This window comes from Vombatus ursinus, unplaced genomic scaffold (genome assembly GCF_900497805.2).
Source record: "Vombatus ursinus unplaced genomic scaffold, bare-nosed wombat genome assembly UNPS02014780.1, whole genome shotgun sequence".
NCBI lineage: Eukaryota > Metazoa > Chordata > Mammalia > Diprotodontia > Vombatidae > Vombatus > Vombatus ursinus.
The window spans coordinates 947,510-971,355 of record NW_020954558.1 but is presented as its reverse complement, the minus strand read 5'-3'; the positions used below and the strand labels follow the sequence as shown (position 1 = coordinate 971,355).

General features: G+C 39.3%; 1 protein-coding gene and 1 pseudogene across 1 annotated transcript; both read left to right on the top strand.

Moving 5' to 3' along the window:
- Window positions 1–242: 242 nt before the first annotated feature.
- Window positions 243–7,006, top strand: LOC114046084 (annotated as a pseudogene).
- Window positions 7,007–18,934: 11,928 nt separating this feature from the next.
- LOC114046083 (olfactory receptor 52K1-like) lies at window positions 18,935–19,877 on the top strand. Its single transcript, XM_027866318.1, is given in 2 exon segments — window positions 18,935–19,662; window positions 19,664–19,877. Coding segments are annotated over 2 exon segments (942 nt in total).
- The last annotated feature ends 3,969 nt before the right edge of the window (window positions 19,878–23,846 follow it).

The window sequence follows — 23,846 nt, the reverse complement described above, 5'->3', positions numbered from 1 at the left end:
TTAGAATGCTAAAGTAGGAAGTCAAAAGAGAATTGGAGCTATTTGCTCAGGCAAGCCTCTTAACCCTGACTGCCTTTCAAAAAAAAAAAAAAAAGAAAGAATAATTGAAATAACAGGCAAGTTTGGCCTTGGAGTAAAAAAAATAAAGCATGACACAGACTAAAAAAGTTTTGTCAAGATAACTCACTGGTCCTAACAAACACTTAAAAAAAGGTGACTGCATACATGGCTGTCACCAGATGGTCATAGAAATCATATTGATTATATACTTTGCAGCCAAAGGTGGAGAAGCTATATACAGGAAGTTTTTAAAAGGCCTGGAGCTGACTGTGACTCAGATTGTGAGCTTATTATTGAAAAATTCAGACTTAAATTTAAAAAAGTAGGGAAAACCATCACACTATATAGGTATAACCTAAATAACGTTCTATGAATATGAATATGAATATGAATAGATTTAAAAGATTAGATCTGGTAGACAGAGTGCCTGAGGAACTATGGGCTGAGGATTCCAAAATTGTACAGGAGGCAACAATAAAAACTTTCCAAAAAAAAATCAAGAAAACAAAATGGCTATCTGATGAGTCTCTATGAATAGCTGAGGAAAGAAGGAAAGGTAAAGGCAAAAGAGAAAGGGAAAGATATACCCAGACGAATGCAGAATTCTAGAGAACAGCAAGGAGAGATAAGGTTTTGTTTTTGTTTTTGTTTTGAATAAACAATGCAAAGAACTAGAAGAAAACATTAGACTGGGAAAGAAAAGAGATCTCTTCAAGAAAATTAGAGGTATAGTGGGAAAGTTTCATGCAAAAATGGGCATGGTAAAAGACAAAAATGGTAGGGACTTAACAGAAGCAGAAGAGATTAAAAACCGGTGGCCAGAATACAAGAACTATACAAGAAAGTCTTAACATCATTGATAACCAGGATGGTGTGGTTACTGATCCAGAGCCAGATATCCTAGAGAATGAAGTCAAGTGGGCCTTATCATTGCTAATGATAAGGCTAGTGAAGATAATGGAATTCCAGCTAAGTTATTTAAACCCCTAAATGATGAGGCTGTTAAAGTGCTGTGCTTGCTATGCCAGCAAATTTGGAAAACATAATAGCAGCCATAAAGTTTACACTCCAATGCTAAAGAAGGGCAATGCCAAGGAATGTTCAAATTACCAACCACTTGTGTTCATTTCACATGCCATCAAGGCTATGCTTGAGATTCTGCAAGCTAGGCTTAAGCAATATGTGAACCAAGAATTACCAGTAGAAAAGGTTGTTTTTTGAAGAGGCAGAGGAACTAGAGACCAAATTGCTAACATTTGCTGGATTATGGAGAAAGCAAGGGAATTCCAGAAAAAAAAAAGTCTACTTCTGCTTCATTGACTACACTAAAGCCTTTGACTGTGTGGATCACAACAAAATCTGGCAAATCCTCAAAGAGATGGAAATACCAGATCATCTTACTTGTCTCTTGAGGAGCCTGTATGCCGGGCCAAGAAGCAAGAGTTAGAACTGGACATGGAACAACTGATTGGTTTAAGATCAGAAAAGGTGTACAAGGCACTATATTGTCACCTTATTTATTTAACTTATATACAGAGTACATTATGTGAAATGGCAGGTTGGATAAATCAAAAACTGGAATTAAGGTTGCCAGGAGAAATATCAACAATCTCAAATATGTAGATGATACTACTGCAGAATGTGAAGAGAAATTAAGAATCCTCTTGATAAGCGTGAGAAAAGAGTGTAAAAGCTGGTTTGAAGATTAACACAAAAAAACAAACAAACAAAAAAATGAAGATCTTGGCAACTGGTCCCAGCATTTCCTGGTAAATAGAAGGAGAAGAAATGGAAGCAGTGTCAGAATTTATATTCTTGGTCTCAAAGATCACTGCAGGTGGTGACAGGATCCATAAAATTAAAAGACACTTGGTCCTTAGAAGGAAAGTTATGGCAAATCTGAAAGCATAATAAAGAGCAGAGACATCACTTTGATGATAAAATTTCATATAGTCAAAGTAATGGTTTTTCCAGTAGCAATGTCTGGCAGTGAGAGTAGGACAATAAGGAAAGCTGAGGGATGTAGAATTAGTGCTTTCAAATTGTGGCACTGGAGACCTTTGAGACTCTTTTGAACAGCAAGGAGACCAAATTAGTCAATACTTTAAAAATAATTCAGGCTACCAATTAAGAAACTAATTCAGGCTATTCATTTGAATTCACTCAAGCTGAAAGTTAAATACTTGAACCTCATAATGAGAAGATGGGACTTATAGCAGAAGACCCTGATATTGGGAAGGACTGAAGGAAAAAGGAGAAGAGGATGGCAGAGGATGAGATAGATAGATAGTGCCATGGAAACAATGAATATGAACTTGGACAGACTTTGAAGGACAGCAGAGTATAGAAGGGCCCATCATGCTGTGGTCATTGGGGTCACAAAGACTTGGACATGACTGAATGACTGAACAGCAGCAACAACAACAGAGAAATTACTATGTTTTGTCTATATTTTCCCCCAGTAGAAGATAAACTCCTTGAGGGCAGTGATCACTTTTCTTTATGGGAACTGATTCTGCCTAATAGAATATTTGGCATATATAGATCCTTAAAATAATTGTTGAATTGAGAAGGGTAAGTGACCTACCAATGATTACATAACCATTATGTGTCAAAATTGGTATTCAAATCCACATCTTTTGACTTGAGCTGCAGCTAGGGTGGGGCAATCCAGGATTTGTCCTAGGGCAACAAAATTTGGGAGCCACTTGTACTTTTGTAGAAACAACTGAGCTTACCACATAGAGAGTAAGAAAGAATATTTAAAATAAGCAGTTGTCATATGACATGTTTCTTCCCATTGTGGCTCACTTCACCCTATCCTGTCTCTCCTCCTTCATGGTAGCCTCTCCAGCAGTAGCCTCTTGGTGTCTCAGGATCTCCACCCAGAGGGGCCATTACCTCCAGTAGGAGGAGACATAGGAGATGCTTGTTTGTCTCAGATTGTCTGTGCCGAGAAAAACCATTCACATTTCTACTTAATGCTTAAGGTTGATGAAGTACTTTCATCACAGCAGCCCTGTAAGTTTGGTAGGAAGAATAGTATGATCCCCATTTTATAGGGAAATGAGATCAGAAAGGGAAATATCTTTTCTAAGCCCATCTCCCTAGCCAGTGGTATAAACATAGACAGCATACAAGCCTAAGTCTTCTGACTCTACAGCCAATGTCTTTTCTTTTTTTTTTTTTAGGCAATTGGGGTTAAGTTAATTGCCCAGGGTTACACAGCTAGTAAGTGTCAAGTGTTTGGTCTGAGGCCAGATTTGAACTCAGGTCCTCCTGACTTCAGGGCCCGTGCTCTATCCACTGCACCACCTAGCTGCCCCTGTCTTTTCTACTATACTAGCTGCGTCCCCTGATATTCCATTCTCTAAAGCTCACTAGCTCAGGATTTTCCCTGGGGAGAGGATGCAGATCTCCTAAGGGGACTCCAGGGCACCAGGTTCCCAGAGCAAGAAGGAACCTGAGTTGTAAATCCTCACCGTCTAGAGACAAGGCAGTTCAGATGCTCCTGTTGCTCTTTCAGAGAAAGAAGAACTGGGAGACTTCCTCAGGGCAGGTAGGTCCTGGGGTGGAGAGGATGGAATTTCAGATAGGTATCTCTTTGAAGGTATGGGACAAAAACAGTTTTCTCTGCTCTGGAGTTCAGAAGCTCAGGCTCTCTGGCAGAATGATTGAGTACCTGACCCAGAGTCTCAAGGTTTCAGAGAGTCTGATCTAGAATAGCTTCCCTCCTCCAGCCCAGGGGTTCTGGCCCTCAGGTAGAAAGACAGGGTACTCTCCTCCACACTGCCAGAGTTTGTGCTCCCTAACACACTGGTTTTAGGGATTGTTCCTACTCCCAGAACTGAGACTGTCCTCAACTGACTGTTCTTCATTGACCACTCAGGGTCTCTGGCCCACCAGGGAACCTCTGAGGCAGATTCTCAACTGAGGTTGATCTCTTTGCAGGTTTCTATTTTCACCCACCACCTGAGGTTTAAAAAAGAAGGTGATTTTGATCAAAGACTATGCCTGTTCTTCCCTCTACCCTTGTCTGTAGGGTCCTCTCACCTAACATGATGCCAATATGCTCAGACCAGGGGAAAATAACAGCAGGATTATCAACCACCTAATTCTTGGAATTGTCATCACTTCTAATGTAGCCCAAGGGCACATCTGCTTTTTCAGACATTGTCATGCTTTTGACTCACATTAGTCTGAAGTTCATTAATGTGCCCAGATTTGTTTTCAGAGAAATTGTTGTGTAACCATGCTTCTCTCCCCTATTGTACAGGGTGTCCTAAAAGTCTTACTGCATTCTTAAACTTATCACTGCACTAAGACTTTTGGGACACAGTATTTGTGAAGCCCAGTGTTGTTTTGTTTTTTTAAATCTAAAGGCAAGACTTGAAATTTATCCCTATTAAATTCCATCTAATTAGAGTTCCAACAATGTTCTTGCCTGTCAAGACATGTTTGGATACTGACTCTGCAAATGAAAAAAAAAAACTGAAAAACATTACTAACAACCATATGACAAATGTGTTAGGGATGTCATCTATGCTTTTACCTAAGTCAGTGATAAAAATGTTTATCAGCAAGAGAGAAACAAAGACTCCTGTTCCTCCACTGGAGACCTTCTTCAAACTTGTCATTCATGAATCCTTCTTACAATTTTTTTAAAATAGCAGTTCTGAATTCATCTAGTTACATATACCTCTCCATCTTTTCTGTAATAATGCCACATGGTACTTTATCAAATGCTTTTCTAAAATCTAGGTAACCTATACATTTAGCATTCTTCTGAGCTTTCACTTTAGGATCTGTCAAAAAGGAAATAAAGTTAGTGTTGTTGCTTTTACTGAAGATACTTTATGATTGTTGCTTTATTTTCTAGATCTACAGTTCTCAAGCTTTTTTGCTCTCAGGACCCCATTACATTCTTAAAGTATATTGAGCACCCCAAAGAACCTATGTTTCATCACAACAGGCCTGTAAGTTTGGTAGGAAGAATAGTATGATCCCCATTTTATAGAGAAATGAGCTCAGGGAAATGAGGGTCATATTTACCATAATAGAAATTAAGCTGATTAAGTTTAAAATATCAATTAAGCTAAAACAATAATAAGCCCATTGTATGTTAACATTTTAATACAAATAACTATATCTTCCAAGGCAAAAAATAGTAAGATAAGTAGCATTGTTTTACATATTTTGGCAAATCTCTGGTGTCTGGCTTAGTTAGAAGACAGGTGGATTCTTTTACCTCATTCTAAAAGTCAATCTCTCATGATATGTTGTTAAAGTACATGAAGAAAATTTGGTACCATATACATATGTAGTGAAAAAGAAAGGATATTTTAACAAAGGAATAACATTTTAGTATTATTATGAAAATCATTTTGACCTTGCAGACCCACTCAGGAGATCTCAGGGACTCCCAGAGGTTCATGGACCGCAGTTTGAGAACTGCTGTTTTCTAGGTGTTCACTGACCATCTTTTTACACAATAAGAACTAGAATTTTTTGAGGAATTGAAATCAAGCTCACAGGTTGATAGTTTTCAGATCTCATTCTTACTCCTTTCTTGAAACTTGAGACAATATTTGCCCTTCTTCACTCCTGAATCATGTCTCCTGTGCTGTGCAATCTTTCAAATCACCAACAGTGCCCCAGAGGTCATGTCCACCCTTTCTTTCAGTCCCTAAGGATATCATTCGGATCAGCCACGTGAACTGAAATGAGCAAAATAGCACCCAATTCCCTTTGATCTCTTTACTTTTCATGGACACCTGCTGCCAATTAGTCATTTTTGTTCTTTCCTTACCAAGTATCTTCTAGTTGACAGACAAAATAGAAGCCAAATAATAATTAAGTCATCAAGTAGGAGGTGGCACTGCGGAAAGATAGGAGCCTAAGCTGGGCTCTTTGCCCTTTTAAGAGCTTTGTGCTTTTATCCACAGGAAAGAAGCCTCCCTTGTCATGCTGGCATCACCTTGCAACCAGACATCAGATAATTCTTTCATCCTTGTGGGCATCCCAGGACTGGAGGGGGCACACCTCTTGTTGGCAGTTCCATTGAGCTTGATGTATGCTGTGGCCCTTGTAGGGAACACTCTGATTCTGACTGTGATCTGGGTCGACTCTACTCTGCATGAGCCCATGTACTACTTCCTTTGCATTCTGGCAGTTGTTGACATCATCATGGCAACCTCTGTAGCTCCCAAGATGTTGAACATCTTTTGGTCAGGTGATGGCATCATCACATTCACTGCCTGCTTTGCTCAGATGTACGTGGTCCATGCAGCCACAGCTGCTGAGACAGGTCTGTTGCTAGGCATGGCTTTTGATCGCTATGTGGCCATATGCAAACCCTTGCACTACCAAACCATCCTCACACCCAAGATGATATTAGGGATCAGTCTGGCTATCATAGTGAGAGCTATTCTGTTCATGACTCCATTGAGCTGGATGGTGATTCATCTGCCATTCTATGGCTCCCACATGGTCCCCCATTCCTACTGTGAACATGTGGCGGTGGCCAAATTGGCATGTGCTGATTACGTGCCCAGCAGCCTTTATAGTCTGATTGGTTCTTCTATCATTGTGGGTTCTGATGTATCCTTTATTGCCACTTCCTATAGCCTGATTCTGCAGGCAGTGTTTAGACTTTCTTCCAGGGATGCCCGACTCAAGGCTCTCAGCACATGTGGCTCCCATGTAGGAGTCATGGTGCTTTACTATCTTCCTGGGCTGGTATCCCAGTATGTGGAGTGTTTTGGGCAGGGTGTAGTGCCTCTGCACACCCAGGTGCTACTTGCTGATTTTTATTTGGTCATTCCACCCACGTTGAACCCAATTATCTATGGTCTGAGGACCAAGCAGATCCTAGAGCGAGTGTTAGGTGTGCTAGGGAACTGTTGGTGCACTGTGTCAAGGCTCAAATTGGAGAAGCCATGTGTGAGGGCTTAATTACTAGAGGTTTTAAAGCTAGTATGGGGATGGGGACTAGACTTGTGAGTGTTTTTATAAAGAACTCAAAGGAAACTTTCATTATGAATAAAAGTTGGTATCATTTCTGAAGCTTGTAGTCTTATAAGGTTTCATAAAAATGCTGAGAGGTTAGGTGACTTGCCTCAGAGTTACACAGCTGGTATGTGTCAGAGGCAGACCTTAAATCCAGCTCTCCCTGGCTTCAAGGTCAACTCCCTCTCCACTATGCAACACTGCTTCTCTGGCACCAGGATGGTGACTAGATGAAGGTGAATGTCTCCTATCCTTGGAGCAAACTATGATCTTTCATTGGCTATCTACCTTAGAAAATATCACTTAATAACACTATGGAAACTTTTACACTGACCAATTGTGGTAATTGTAAATAATCAAATTGTTGTTTTGGAGTGAACTTAGCTGGCTAATTTTGAACTCTTATAGGAGGCAGTCAAACAGAAGCTGTATGACTTTTCATGGCATTGTAAAAGAGTGTCCTATTGTGGGTGGGAGGATGAACAAAACCACCTCTAGAATCATTGAATTTCAACTGGATGTTTGATTAAAAGAGTTGGAAGGAACCTCAGTGGTTATTCGTTCCAAATTGTAACTACAAAAAGGATTCCCTCTACCACAGTTCTGATGAATCATCCCTCACTCTGTGTTTGAAGACCTCTATTGATGGGAACCCTCACTACTTTGGTTTGAGATTGTACTAATTACTAGGAACTCTTCCCATGTGTCAAATCTCAATCTTCTTCTTCAAAACTTTTCCCCATTCTCCTAATTTTGACCCTTGGGAGAACCAAGGAATTAGAGAATTGTAGACTTTGAAGGTACATTAAGCTTACTGATACAAAATTTTGAACTTTAGCAAAAAAAAAATCAGTATTTACTACTCCTAATGAAGCTGAGATTATTAGATTCAATATTCACCTGTCCAGGATTATGAGAATCCCTTACTTAGTCCTACATGTGAGAGTGTGGATAGTTTGTTGTGTCCCATCCCCACTATGAAATGATCAACCGAAGAACTGCCCACTCTATTCTGTTTGTGTCGTAATTCATATTTGAAAATGCTACTCTAACCATTAGGGGTGAGTTCAGAAGCAGTGAGTTTGAACTAGGAGACCTGCTAGTTTGCTATGGTAGCATTATTATGGTAACATATGTGCTGTATGCTCTCCATCTAGGCTACTGTGTTTGCATGTCATCTTCATTTTGTTCTACTATCTGTGCTTTTTGAAAAGTCAAGCAGACAAAGAAATGATGAGCTCAGGTCATATAATGAGATAATACATTTTTGGGAAGGATAAATATAGGGAATGCAATTCTGAATATATACTCCCAATATAAGCAGTTTATTTTTCTTTCCTTTGATTTTTTTTTGAGGGTGATGAGAGATGAAGAAGTTAGGTGACTATGGTGCTACCAAAATGAAATATTTTTAAAAAAAGTAAGAAAAGGGAGTCACTGGAACATTTAAAATTATATAGAAGAGAAGAAAATGAAAGTCAGAAATAGAAAAGCAAGACAGCTTTTAAAACATGTTTCATGTACAGAAAATTGTACATAGTAAAGATTCAGAACTTCATGTACAATTCACTTTTTTTCTGTTCTTTGCATATGGAAATGTTCACCTTATTTCATGTTGGTTAAGTTTAGAATTAAAGAATAAAGAGAAAGATCAAGAATGCCTGTTAAATCATGCCTCTCACGTTAAATCTGCAGTGACTTTTCTCTATATTATGGTGCTTCTGGCTCTGTCTTTTTTTGGGGGGGGTGAGGGAAGAGGATATGGAAATAAAAACAGGCCTAGTGGTTTTGGGTACTTTTGAAGTGCTTGTAATCAATAACATTTCCTCCTTCCCTTTCCCTTTGGGGCTCCAGTCGTTAGCCCAGTAATACTGGGCTGGTATGTATGTCACTTGTCTCTAAAAGAAGAAATTCCTCCTATTTTCCTTTTCACTATCTGTGTATACTATATTAAATAGTCTGAGCCATTTGGTGACCAGTAAATTTATCATAGTTTAACAACCAAAACAGAAATTAAACATTTGGGAAAAGAGAAAAGCTTCCATATCAGTCTAGAAGAGTCAAATGGAAATAGGTAGTAAGAGAACATGAATAGTACGCATGAACATCTAACTTCTCCCTAGACAGTAAGAAAGGAAGGGGGGGACAGTCATTGTCCATGAGCTTATTCAGTTTAGCTCATAGTTCATACTTAGAACATCTCTATCAGCTCCTGCCCCAATCATCCCTTTATATACACTGACTAGATCTTTGGAAGTTCTGATGATTCCTCCCAGGAGCCTTTCAAGATTGATCCTGGTGATTTCCTTTTAATCTCTCACACCCCTCCCCCAAACTCTCTACAATTCAAGATCAGGAGCAGAGCAGAACTTGAGAATGCTGTGTAATCCAAGTAAACCACACAGATTTTTACTGTGGTCATCACATGGTGAGATCTTAATATTTATTGAATTATTAACAGATTTCTATAAATAACTCACTTTTCTATAGTTCAAAGGCTTGTTTACAAGTATGTTCTTTATAGTGCCCCTGTAAGGCAGGATGTATAAGTATTATTCTCTTGATTTCACAAATGATGACATTAAAGCTCAATTTGAGAATTGATTTGCCCATTGTCACTGAGTAACTGGTAACATTAGAAAGACTTGGGTACAAATTCACACTCTAAATCCTGGGTGCTTTCTGCCATATCACAGTGTTTCCCTGAAGTATAGTACTAATCTCAATAATAAAAATGGAGCCCCATCATGTGTATATGTCTCTTTCAATATACCTACCATTTATAATATTTTTTATTAGCACATTTTCACATATGTTGGGATCTGGAATTTCAGATCAGTAAGTCTACAACTCCTCTCTAATTTATCACTTATGAGCATTGTACTATTAGTTTCTTTTCATTGAGAAAATATATAACAAAATCTATCCTCACTTCAGTAATATACTTTTATGAATTCATGGACTTCATTGAAAAAGAAAAACAACTCCCCACAGAAATCTGTGGTTCACAGTTTGGGAACTATTACCCCAGGCCCCCTCTTTCCATTTCATCCACAAGACTAGCAAGAGAGACTGAAAAATGTTTTGCTCAAATCTAGCTATACTACTACTATTAAGAAAAGGAAATGAAAATAGTCTGACATCAGTTATTTTTAATGAAGCTATGGTAGCTCTTGGTGACCTCCATTTCCCTTTTTAAATTTCAAAAATTCCTTTAACTCCAAGAATTCATTATAAAATTCTTCTAAAAATCGATCTCAATCATTCCATCAATTAATCAATCAATAACCATCTGTTAAGGGCTCAATATGTATGAGATACCATGCTAAACTTCAAAGATGCAAGAAAAAAAGACAATCCTTATCTTCAAAAAGATTACATTCTAATGCAGTAATAGTATAAGTGTATATGTATATGTGTGTACATAAAAATACATAAAGATTAGATGAAAGATTCCTTACTGGGGAGGGCATTAACATCTTGAATGAAGAGAAAAGGTTTTCTGCAGAAGGTAGCGTTGGAGCTGAATCTTGAATAGAATCAGGAAATTCCTGAACAACTTCAGAAGACATAAGAACTCTGATGAACTCAGTAACTAACCATTTCTCTATCAAACTCATGATAAAACTTACTACCCATTTTCTGCCAGACAAGTACTCAGGGAGTAGATTGAGATGTATTTTTTGGACATAGCCAATTTGGGAATTTGTTTTGTTTGACTGTGCATATTTGTTATGAGGATTTTCTTTTTGTTTTTCAATCAAAGGAAGAGACAGAAGAGAGAGAAAACAGATTTTGTTAATAAAAATAATTTTTTCCATATGAAAATGAATTTCTCTTACATATACCTTATCTTTCTCCCACTCCATGCATTTTAGGGTTTTTTTTTTTTTTTGAGGGTGAGGTGGGGAAAGAGAAGTAGTGGGAAAGAAGTACATTTCAAATTTCACCTGGTAATTCCAACACTACCCCAATTGTTGCCCTATTGAATATCCTTCTGTTTGAAAAATGAACCAAAATAAAAAAAATGAGGCATTCTTGAGAAAGTTAAATAATTTATCTATCATTTCACAGCAAGGAAGTGGCCGATCTAGGACTTGAATCCAGTTCTTCTAACTCAAAGTCCACTGCTTTTCGAATTACATCACATTGCCTCATTACCCATTCGTGTGGGTCATTCTGGTAGACTTTGGGTGTGAAATGTGAAGACAATGCTGTCATTATTTCAATATATTTGTGATTGCATCTAAATGGGTGCTCCCTCCACCAGCAAAGGCTGTGGTCTACAGATACTTTCTCCTAGCTTACTTTTCTTCACCATTTGCTGTCCAGGGTGCTGAAGGTCTTCTCTCAGATTTTGCCATTTCTTCTGTAGCACTGCAGCCCTTTGATTGTCCTCTAATGCTCAACTCTTGCTGCATGGCAGCCCACCATACATTTGCTCAATGTTCATGCTTTTTCATCGACACTACACTGCCTCTTCACCATCATCTATATTTAAGGAATCTCTCTTTCATTTCAGGGCGTTTTTCTTGCCAGAGACAATAGACAAGCATTTTTTTTGGGGGGGGGGTTTATAGTTTAGTGCAGTCTCTAAATGAAATCATAAACAAAGTTGTTTCATTAGAACTGTGAATGCTTGTGTCAGATGTCAACATGTTTTTCTCAAAATGCATAGAAAATTATATTGATTTACCTTATGAGGTAGATAGTATAAGTATCATCATTTACATTTTACAGAAGAGGAAACTGAGGCCCAAAGAAGGTAACCTTTCAAGTTCAACCAGATAACTAGTGGTAGAGATAAAATTTAAAAAAAAAACAGTTTCTTGGACTCCATAGCTAGTGACCTTTCCAGTACATGATGTTACTTCCCTTGACAACCTGGACTGGTGAGCTGTGGATTATCAGCTATTCCATCAGGTGATTCCTAAGTTGATCAGTTTCTCCCTAGAGGCTCTTAGACTAGCTCCCTGTGTCTCAGATTATCTACTGTTCTTCCCCAGGGTTCCCATAGCATGGAGCAGCCTGGCTTATAAATATATACCATTTGAAGAGAAGGGAGCACAGATGCCTGACTGCCCCCTCAGAGAAGGAAGGACCTGGAAGTTTCCTTGAAGCAGGTGGATACTGGGGTTGGGAACTTGGAGTCTGGGGTGGGGGAAGGTATAGAAGGTGGTCCTTTCTGGGATGTGAAACAATAAGCTTTCCCTTCTCAGGGACTCAGGCCTGCAGAAAGACTAACTAAGGAAACCATCTAGGGACTCAAGTCCTTAGGCAAGGTGATCAAAGATCCCACTCCACTACACCCTAGCCAAATGGATTCAGATTTTCAAATAGGCCAATCAAGAAACAAACACACAGCCACATATCACACCTTTTTCCTCCTTCCCACCAGAATGCAGACCCTCTCCACAACTAGGGATAGTTATCTCTGGATATACAGAATAACTAGGGATAATTTTACTTGCTGTCCTTCCCTTTTCTCTCCCTCTTAGAGCTCATGCTCCTAGAAAAGTGAATTCGGGGCTCTTTCTGTCCCCAGGATCCCAAGCCCTCAAGCCAGTCTCATCCAGGGTTCTCCCAGCCAGGTCCCCCATCTCCATGGAGCGAGTTTTTGGGTGGACTTTTATCATCACTTTCTGAGGATTAAGGAGAAAGGAAATTTCTTGCAGAGACCATGCCTTTGAGTCTTCACCTTCTTCTAATTATTAGGAAATTTGTCTTTGTATTGAACATAAATTTTCCTCTGATTCAGCCCTTTTATGAAAAATATAACAGGTCTGATCCTTTTCCCCCATGACAATCCTTTAAATATTTGAAGACTATGATTGTGTCTCATTTAATTCTTCTCTTTTCTAGGTTAAATGTCCACAGATCCTTCCATTTATATTCATGTAACAAGGTGACTTTCAGTCAACTCAACAAATGTTAGTTATCACCTGCTTTATGTAAAATGCTGTGCTGGGTGCTGCAGAGACTGCACTTTACAAAGACTGTAAAGCTCTGGTCAGAATCTAATCTTTCTCCTTGCTTTCAGGAACTTTACAAAAAAATAGTAATGATATAGATAAGGGAGTATGACAGGGACTCTTAAAATCTTTTTTTTCATGGTCCCCTTTGGCAGTCTTACGAAACCTGTAGATCCTTTCTCAGAATGGTGTTTTTAAATGCAGAAAATTATTATTATTATTAGTAATAATAATAATAACCAGCATTTATAGAGAACTCTAAAGTTTGCAAAGCACAACCCTGGGAAGTAGATGCTATTATTATCCTCATTTTACAGATGAGGAAACTGATGCAAACCATGGGTAAGAGACTTGTACAGGATTACACAGCTACTAAGCGTCTGAGACCAGATTATAACTCAGGTCTTCCTGACTTCAGGTCCAGCATTCTATCCACTGTACCACCTAACTGCATCACACATAAAATATATGGGATAACAAAGAAAACTAATTATACTGAAATAGAGTTATCAAAATATTTTTTAAGGTCAATGATCACAGGTCAAGGATCCCTGGGCTATGAGGTTTCTTAGCTGGGTCACAGGGATAGAAGAGATTGGTGGTAAGTATTGTATTTTATGACTTTCTGGTGAGCCACTTGACTGCATCAAGGAATAAACACATCCACAGCTATAAGGTAGAGTCTGTGGCACAGAATTTTGTATGTTCACATTTAAATTCATAGGACTTCTGAATCCCATTTCCTTCTGCATGCATTTCGTGTATAAATTTGAGTGTGGGGGCAGAACTCTTACAAGCTACTCGAGAACAACAGGGCTTTTCTGAGCATATCTGGGAAAGAAGAGATGGAGAATGAGTGTGCTCCACAAGTAGATGGTAATATGGAAGACACTCACCAACACAGAACATCAACTGTTAATCTCAAGAGTTAGCTCCCAATCCTGCCTGCTCTTCTCTGTATGCAGTCAAGCTTTTCCATGGCCCTTCTAAAATATGGTTCCCAGGATCCTGAGATATAGTCCCAGTCAGTCAGGTAACAAGCATTTATTAATGGCTTGCTAGGTGTCAGGCACTATAACAAGCATTAAGGATAAAAGGAAAGACAAAAATTGTCCTTGCCTTCAATAGTAGCTAGTAGTTATGTAGCACTTTCATATTACAAATATATCTCTCCCTGGGAGTTATGTGCTATTATTATCCTCATTTTACATATAAGGGAACTGAGGCAGGTGGAGGTTGAGTGATTGTCCAGGGTTACACAGTTAGTAAGCATCTGAGGGCAGATTTGAACCCCTGATTGCAGGTCTAGCTTTCTATCCACTGTACCACCTAGTGCCCCTAACAGTGAAGACAACATGCAAACAGTTATGCATAAACAAGGTGTAAGATCCTATGAATTAGAGGCATGTGGGGCAGTAGGAGGGGACATAATGGGATACACTATCTAAGTTATACTGTCCAGGCACAATGAAGCCTGGGAAGATGGGGAGACTGATCTTTTACAAGATAGTGATTCCATTCTTACCTAAGCCTTTTCTCCCCACCCTCAAGCCTAAGGGAGAATCACAGAACCATGGATTTAAAGCTGGAAGGGACTTTTTAGTTGCTACTTAATCCAGCCTCTTCATTTGAGGGTTGAAGAAACTATGCGCAGAGAAGTTTAAATGACTTTCCCAGGGTCATACAGTAAAGTGACAGTGGCAGGATTTGACCTGAAGTCCATTGATGTCCAATCCAGTCCTCTTTCCACTGTACTATGCTGCCTTTCTTGTCTTTAGAGCTTAAGAACATCTTAGAAAGAGAAATTCTGATAGGCAACTGCATGTGGCATAGCTGAGTGAGGCCAGATAAACAAGAGGAGGCCCTTTTTGTCTAGATCCAAAGAGGCTCAGGCAGAAAAGGATTGTAAGTAAGAATCTTCAGGAAATGGCAGAAAGAGGTGTTCTGCCTTTGTTTCCTAAACTGCAGGAAGATCCTGAGAGCTTGTATGAGCTAGGTTGTGGCCAGGTGAGACTTTTCTGTGACATGAGATAGGAATGGACTCCAGAAAGGTTTCTGGAAATTCCCAGTTTCCAGTATTGTGGAATTCCCAGTTCATCATCGAAGGTTCCAAGCATTTAGGATCTTATTCTTGTCCTGGGAGGATGGAATCCCTGTGGACAACCACAGTTTTCCCTAAACTACCCCCTCAAAACCACAATCAGAGCTCAAACTGAAGGCTGGAGTTTGTATAGGACTTTCTAAGTAGGAAAAAGTGTTTTGTTTTGGTTTTTTTTTTAAATGAAGGGACTGGGTAGGAGATTGGAAAGGAGTACACAGGGATTCCTCAGTATCCATATATCTGTCTTTGTTTCTGTGTTGCTGGTACAGTGCAGGACCTTTGTCTGATTTTTGAGGGAGGAGGTTCCTATATACTTAGGAAAAATCTGAATTTATCAGCATGGGCTTTGTTTAGCCTCCTCACCTGGTCTTGCCCCTATCTCTGTCTTCTATGGCCTTATGCTTCTGCTCCAGTCTGAAAACTTCCCCTCATTCTCAACATCCAAAGCCCATGCCTCACACTCCTCAGACCCTGAGACTCCCATTTGGAATACCTTCCTCCCTTTCTCTCAACAATTCGTTTCCTTCTTTTCCTTCCCTGCTCCACTCAACATTCACCCCCTCCAACAAGGCTTCCCTGATTTACATCCCCACCTAAGCCTAGCATTTCTGCCTTTAGGTTTTTCCAGATATTATTAATCTCTCTTCTTTCCTTTCCATCTTTTTACCCTGTAACATGTTTCAGACTAGAGCACAACTGAATGTGGGGAAAGATATGGGAGTTAGGAAACCTATTTTTGAGTCCAAACCTTGACCGTGAACTGCTGGGCATCCTTCACCAACTCTCTTAACCTCCCTTGGCATCAGTTCTCTCATCTGTCAAATTAAAGTTTGGACTAAATGCTTCTAACCCTAGAATTCCATAATGCTCTGGAACAGGAGTTCTTATCCCAGGGTCCAAGGAAAAAATTGTTTAAAAAATTGATGGTGATTTCAATAGAATTGGTTTCCTTTGTAATGCTATGTCTTTTTACTTTATGCATTAAAGTATTATTCTGAGCAGGGATCCATAAACTTCAATAGATTGTCAATGGAGCCCACATCACAATTAGAAGTTAAGAACCTTGTTTTCCAATAAAGGGCTCTATCAGCCAATTAGCTCACAGTATTAATTGAGAGACCCCTGGCAGTAGAGCTCTGTGTTAGGCATTAGGGGAAGGAAAAGCTGAAGAAATAAGAGACACACAGTCCCTATTCTCTGTGGGATGAAGACCAGTTGTTGAAAATGGAGGACTGTAACAAAATAAGTGGTTAAGTTTAAAGTCTCAAACAGTGAAAGACCACAGCATCATACACTGCTGAATTTAGAGCTAGAAAGGATCTACGACAGATCTGCACACCTTGGTAGGAGGTAGGGGCCAAATTAAAATAGGCTAAACTTCTTTGGGCTGAAGATAGATTTTTAGCAGTTCACTTTCCAAGTTATAATTAATGAATAAACTATTTTGCAAATAAACCATATTAAAAAAGGAAATATCAACTAATATCAATTAATTACACTTATTACTTAAGATTTTTATTAATCATGAAATCACATCAATGTTAAAAAAATTCTTGGCTAAGTGATACAAGCTTTAATACATTTTTCAGGTTTTCTTACTGTTTACATTTAGTAACTACTGAAAACACAGAGAAAAGACACTACACTTGCTCCTCTGAGACTAGAGACATGCTGATGATGGTTGGTTGCTATGGGTCATGTGACAAGCAGGGGAGTGTGTACAGTGGCAGCCCACCAGTCAAGTTACATGAAGGGCACAGTAGTGACTAGTGGAAGGTGGGTTAAGTGGGGTATGGACAAAGCACTTGTTATATCTTTAATTTCTTTACATCCTCTACATTTTTTGAGAGTCATCAAAAATACATTTGGCAGGCTGCAAGTGGCCCATGGGCCATATGTGGTGCAGACCTAAGAGATGATCCAGCCCAATTTTACATATGAGGAAACAAAGCCAGAGAAATTCAATGAGTTGCCCAGGATCACACAGATAGTAAGTGACAGAGGTTCTGACTCCAAAACCAGGTTTCTTTTCACTGGATCATCCTGCCTTATCAGAGTAGGATCATTCATTCTTTCAACAAATGCCCATTAAATATTTACTATGTTCAAAGCACTATGTTTATCAGAAAGGATCAGTAGTAAAGGAAAGGGTCAAAGAATATTATTAACTTAAAAGAATAGCAGGTTAAGGTACCCCTTCTTCAATATATGAGAGACCTGTGCAGTTTGACAAAGAGAGGAAGCTATTCAAGGCCCTAGAGAGATGATATGGGAGGACAAGTTTATCTAGAGGAAGGAAGGACACTTTTTATTTGAGATAGGAAGGAAAGAAAAAATGAATGGAAGGATGTAGAAAGAGGCATACCCAGAAGTTAATATCCTGAACAGCAGGGAGTGTAATACTGCTATCTTCTGCCCTGGGTAGACCACATCTGCAGTACTGTGTTTAGTTCTAAATGCCATGTTTTAGGAAAGAAATTAATTAACTGGAGATTATCCATACAGGGGAAGCCAAGTTGGTGAGGGCCCTTTAGAATATGTTATTCAATAATTGATTGAAAGTACTGGGGATCTTTATCCTGGAAAAACCTTGGGTTCAGAGGTAAGGGATGGGAACATAATGACTCCAAGTCTTTGAAGGGCTGGTATGGGGAAGAGGGATTAGACTTGTTCTGCTTGACCTCAGAGTATAGACTTAGGAGCCCCGGGTGGAAGTTGCAAAGATACAGATTTCAGCTCTTCTAACTATCCAAACTATTCAAGAACAGAGTAGGCTGCCTCCAGAAGAAGAAGGTTCCCTCACTCACTGGAGGACTTAAAGAGGATGCTGGTTGGTCAGACTGGGGATCTGGTAGCATAGATTCCTATTGAAGTACAGGTTGGATTAGATGACCACTGACATTCTTTCTGATTCTGAGATTCTGTGATTCTATGATCCTAGGGAAAAACTCAATGGAATTCACTTAAACATTCTCATCTAGCTCCATCTTCTCTGTAAAGGAGGAGGGCATGCTGTTTTTGCCATGTATATGGTAGAATTGGTAGCTTGACCAAAAAAGGCTAGAAGAAATCTATAGACCATGAAGGTGGTGGGGTTTTTTTGTGTTTTTTTTTTTTTTTTAGGCAATTGGGGTTAAGTGACTTGTCCAAGGTCACACAGCTGGTAAGTGTCAAGTATTTGGTCTGAAGCCAGATTTGAACTCAGGTCCTCCTGACTTCAGGGCCCATGCTATATCCACTGTGCCACCTAGCTGCCCCAATGGGAGGTGGTGTTTTGACAATTGCCAAGTTAATCTGATCCAAATGGACAGCTAAATCTGATAATTCAGTCTAAAACATTCACTCCTCTTACTATGATTTTGGCAACAAGGAGCCACTGCAGGTTCTGCAGGAGAGTACTAACATGGTAGATGTCCCACATATTGAATGGAACCCTTCCTGAACACTGCAGCCCATAGCATTCATTTCCTATTCCTAAAGTCTATGGCACTTATTGCTTGTATGTCTCACTTGGTATTCCTTGTATTATTTAACTTTTCAAGTGTGTATATGTTGTATTCCTAGTGATATTCCAAGTTCCTTAAGGGAGGAGACCTCATGTTATCCTTTGTTTCTATTCAGCTCACTCACTGCTTGATTTTCCATTAGGTTTTGGAATGAGGACCAGGGGTCATCTTCACAGTTGGAATGTCAGAGATTGATATGTCTAATTCTGATCACTCTGAGCATTCTCTCTTGAAAGGGGAGAAGCCACTAAGAAGACAGATGTGGATGAGGCCAGCATACAGTGGCTATGTCAATCATGAATAGCACTTCCCTGCACCCAACCTCCTTCTTGCTGATGGGGATCCCAGGTCTAGAACATTTACACATCTGGATCCCCATCCCTTTTTGCTCAGCTTACACCTTGGCCTTGTTGGGCAATTGCACCTTCCTCTTCATCATCAGGGTAGATGTTAGTCTCCACGAGCCTGTGTATCTCTTTCTGGCCATGTTGTCAGTCATTGATCTGGTCCTCTCCTCCTCCACATTGCCTAAGATGCTGGCCCTGTTCTGGCTTGGTAATCATGAGATTAATTTCCACGCCTGCCTAACCCAGATGTTCTTCCTCCACTCCTTTTCCATCATGGAGTCAGCCATTCTCTTGGCCATGGCCTTTGACAGATACATGGCCATCTGTGAGCCTCTCCAATATGCCACAGTGCTGACACAACAACTCATTGCCAGGATTGGGATGGCAGCTGCAGCCCGGGCTGTGGCCCTCATGACCCCACTGCCATTCCTTCTCAGGCGTTTTCCATATTGTCGGGGCTGGGTGATCACCCACTGCTATTGTGAACACATGGCAGTGGTAAAACTGGCTTGTGGTAACACATGGTTCAACAATATCTATGGCATTGCAGTAGCACTGGGCATAGGTGGGATGGATCTATTCTTTGTAGCTCTATCCTATGCTCTGATCTTGAGGGCAGTGCTGAGACTAGCATCTCGAGAAGCTCGCTGTAAAGACTTTGGAACATGTGTCTCATGTGGGTGCCATCCTGGCCTTCTACATACCTGCAGTGCTCTCGTCATTCTTGCACTGTATGGTTCACCATGCTGCTCCTCATGTCCATATCCTGGCTGCTAATTTCTACCTACTCTTTCCACCTGTGGTCAACCCTATAATCTATGGCATCAAGACAAAGCAAATTCGTGACCGGGTCCTAGGTCTGTTCCAGAGAAAGAATGTGTAGGTTGAGGAAAATGAGACTGGGCAGAAACAAGTCTCCCTGGATAACTGAAGTAGATCTTAATATGGTTGAAAGGGAGGGAGGAAAAGGAGCCATATTGTTTCATTGTGGGTAAACTCATGCTGGACAAATGAAGCACACTTTCTTTTTTAGAGGAGTGCTCAATAAGCTCCTAGGGGACAGAGACTATCTTTTGCCTCTTTGTATCCTCAGCACTTAGACCAGTGCCTGGCACATAGTAGATGTTTAATAAATGTTAATTGGTTGATTATTGATTTGAGAGGTACCCTTGCCCTCAAGAAATCCCTGGTCTGATCTGGGTGACACATTCCTGCCCTCATAGAACTCTCAGTCTGAAAGAGACTATTTGCTGCCTTTCTCATTCTCATTCTCACATTTTCATTTTCTATCCACTGGATCCTTTCCACTTCTTTACACACATGCCCATGTCTCTTTCATCCTTAAAAAACTCTGACATGATGTAATCATCCCCACTGGCTCTAATGTCTTCACCTTTGTGGTTAAATTACTTGAGAAAGTCATCTACAGTAGATGATTCCAGTACTCAATACTAAACCCTTCTGTAATCTGGTTAGGTAACTGAACATGCCCTCTCCAAGGTTACCAGTGATCTCTTAACTGACAAATTTACTAGACTTTTCTCAATCCTCACCCTATCTGCAGCCTTTGACAATGTCAATCACCTGTTTTTGGTATATATTTTCTTCTGTTTATGTGTCACTCTTCTCTCCTGGCTCTCCTATTTGTCCAACCATTCCTCAGCCACTTTGCTAGTACTTCCTCCACATTATTCCCATCCTGGATTTCCTAAGGTTTTGTCCTGTGCCCTGGAACATTATCTTACTTAGTGATCTCATCAGATCCCTTAAGTTCAGTGGGATTAAATTCAATATATCATGGATGACACATGAATAACACATGGATAACAACCCTAATATTTGTACTAACAGTCACAGTTCGCCAATTGCATCTTGTACATCTCAAACTGGATGCCCTGTAGGCACCTCAGACTCAGTATCTCAAAAGCAGAACTTATTATTTCCCTGAAACTCCCCTCACTTTCAAACTTCCTTAACTTCTGTCAAACAGATTCCCAATTTCCAAGGCTCATAAACTCAATGATTTGACTCCTCATTCTAATAACTCTATATATCTAATCCATTGCCAAGTCTTGTCATTTCTAACTTACAAACTTGTCCTTTATATATCTCCTCTTTGTTCACATTCTTACCTTTGTACAGTCCCTCATCACCTCTTTCTTGGCTTACTGGAATAGCTTGCTGATTCTTCTCCCTGTTTCAAATTTCTCTCCACTCCATTACATCTTCTACTCAGGTGCCACAGTGATTTGTCTGAAGTACAGGTCTGATCATGTCACTTCTCTGCTTTGGTGGCTATAATCTCCAGGATCAAATAAAAAGTCCTCTGTTAGGCATTTAAAGCTCTTCAAAACCTGGTCCTTTCCATTCTTTGTACACCTTATTCCCCTCCAGGCACTCTGCAATAAAGTTCCAGGGATCGACTTATGGTTCCTTAAACACCCCATCTTCCATTTCCATGGCCTTGTACTGGCTATCTCCAATGCATGGAATGAGCTGTTCCTCTCTTAGTCCCTCACCCCACAGCTCCACCTCTTGGTTCCCCTAGCTTCCTTCAAGTTCAGCTCAAATCTCACCTTCTGCAGGAACCACTTTTTTTTTGATCTCCTTTCCCCCAGCTAACATTTTCCCCTTTCAGATTTTATTCATCTATTATATATATATATGTACATATATGTACATATGTATATATATATGTGTATATATATATATATATATATATATATACCTTGTATGTACTTTTTTTTGCATAGTGTCTCACCAATAAGAATGAGAGTTCCTTGAAGGAAGGCCCATTTTTGCCTCTTTGTATCCCCAGTGCTTGTGCTTAGCACAGGACCTAGCATGTAGTAAGCACTTAATAAATGCTTGTTGATTGGCAACTTTGCCAAAGGATAATTGAAGCTACTTATTGATACCCAATGAAGAGCACACTGGTGGAGACTTATGAGGAACAGTATTAGAAGCCACAACACCTCAGAGTTACACTTTTACTCTAAGGGGAATAATAGTTTCACCCTCTGGGGATCCCAAATCTAAAGTTAAAGTAAGGTTGAAGAGTGGCCCCAAAGCAGAGTGCTGTGGAGAAAAGACACTGAGGCACAAAATGATTAATTACATTATATACAAGCACACAGGTATTATAAAAAGAAGATGGCAGTGACCATGGAAGCCAAGAGAGAATATTTAAGAGCACAGGATGGTCACTGGTGGCAAAAACTACAAGAAAGGACAAAGAAGATAAGAACTGTGAGAAGGCCATTGGATTTAACAATTGAGGTCTTTGATATCTCTTGAAAAGATTGTTTTCAATATACTTGTGGGGTTGGAAGCTAGGCCAAAAGGGACTGACAAGTGAGGGGAAAAAAGGAAAGGAGGTGGTGAGTATAGACTACTTTTTAAAATATGTATACATATATGTATGTATATTAAGGAAGTTTGAAAGTGAGGGGAGTTTCAGGGAAATAATGAGTTCTGCTTTTGAGATATTGAGTCTGAGGTACCTACAGGGCATCCAGTTGGAGATCTACAAGACGCAATTGGAGAACTGTGACTATTAGCATATGTATATGTATATATATATATACATATACATGTATATATTCTCTTGAATCTTCTACTTAAAAGTTGAATTTTCTACTTAGTTCTGATCTTTTCATCAAGAATATTTGAAAGTCCTCTCTTTCACTGAATGTCCATTTTTTTCCCCTGACGGATTATACTCAGTTTTGCTGGGTATATATGTGTGTGTGTTTTTCCCTCATTACATATTAAAACACATTTTTAACCTTTTTTTTAAAGTTTTGAGTTCCAAATTCTATTTCTCCCTCCCTTCCTGCCCTCTCCTTTCCCTGAGATTTTAAGCAATCAGATATAGGTTATACATGTGTAATCATGTAAAACATTGCTTATTAGTCATTTGTACAAGAAGATTCAAATAAAAGAAAGTGAAAAATCGCATGCTTCAGTCTGTATTAAAACAATATCATTTCTTTTTTAAAATTAATTTATTTTTAGTTTTTAACATTTTGAGTTTTAAATTTTCTCTGCCTCCCTCCCTACCTCCCTTTCCAAGATGGAGTGCAATCTGATATAGACTCTACATATACATTCATATTAAACATTTTCAGTTCTTTCTCTGGAGGAGGATAATATGCTTTATCATTAGTTCTTTGGGATTATTTTGGATCATCGAATTGCTGAGAATAGCTAAGTCATTCACCATTCTTCATCATACAATATTGCTGTTAGTGTGTACAACATTCTCCTGGTTCTATTCACTTCACTTTGCAGCAGTTCATGAAAGTTATACACTACTTTAAGACAACAACAACACTTTTTAAAATTAAACTTTTTTTATTAGGAATTTAAACAAACATGAACATTTCAATAAACAACAAACCCAAAATATGATTATAGATGAATCTGTGTACAATTTTGTACAGTTTTGTTTTTAAAGAATGTATGTTAAATTTAACACATTAGAAATATGACATAAATAAGAACATAGAAATATGAAACAAGAAAGAGGAGGAGACAATGACAAATATAGGTTGGTGAAAAGAACCAATAATTTCTTTAAGTAACTGCAGGACAGTCACATGGAAGAGGTCTGAAATGTGGTTTACTTCTTTGAAAATGAAATAATGGTGTGTGAGTATGTTTAAGAGAGCCAGAACTTAGCTATGTAGCAAGACAAACTTTCTCTATACAGATTCTCTATACAGAGCTGAGGCTCTCCAGATGCTCTCCAGCATCTGACCATGAAAGTTGTCACGATTACTCCTCAGGATTCAATCTGAAACAATCCATCTATTTTGAAGCAGAGCTTCAAGAATCTCCCTCAAATACC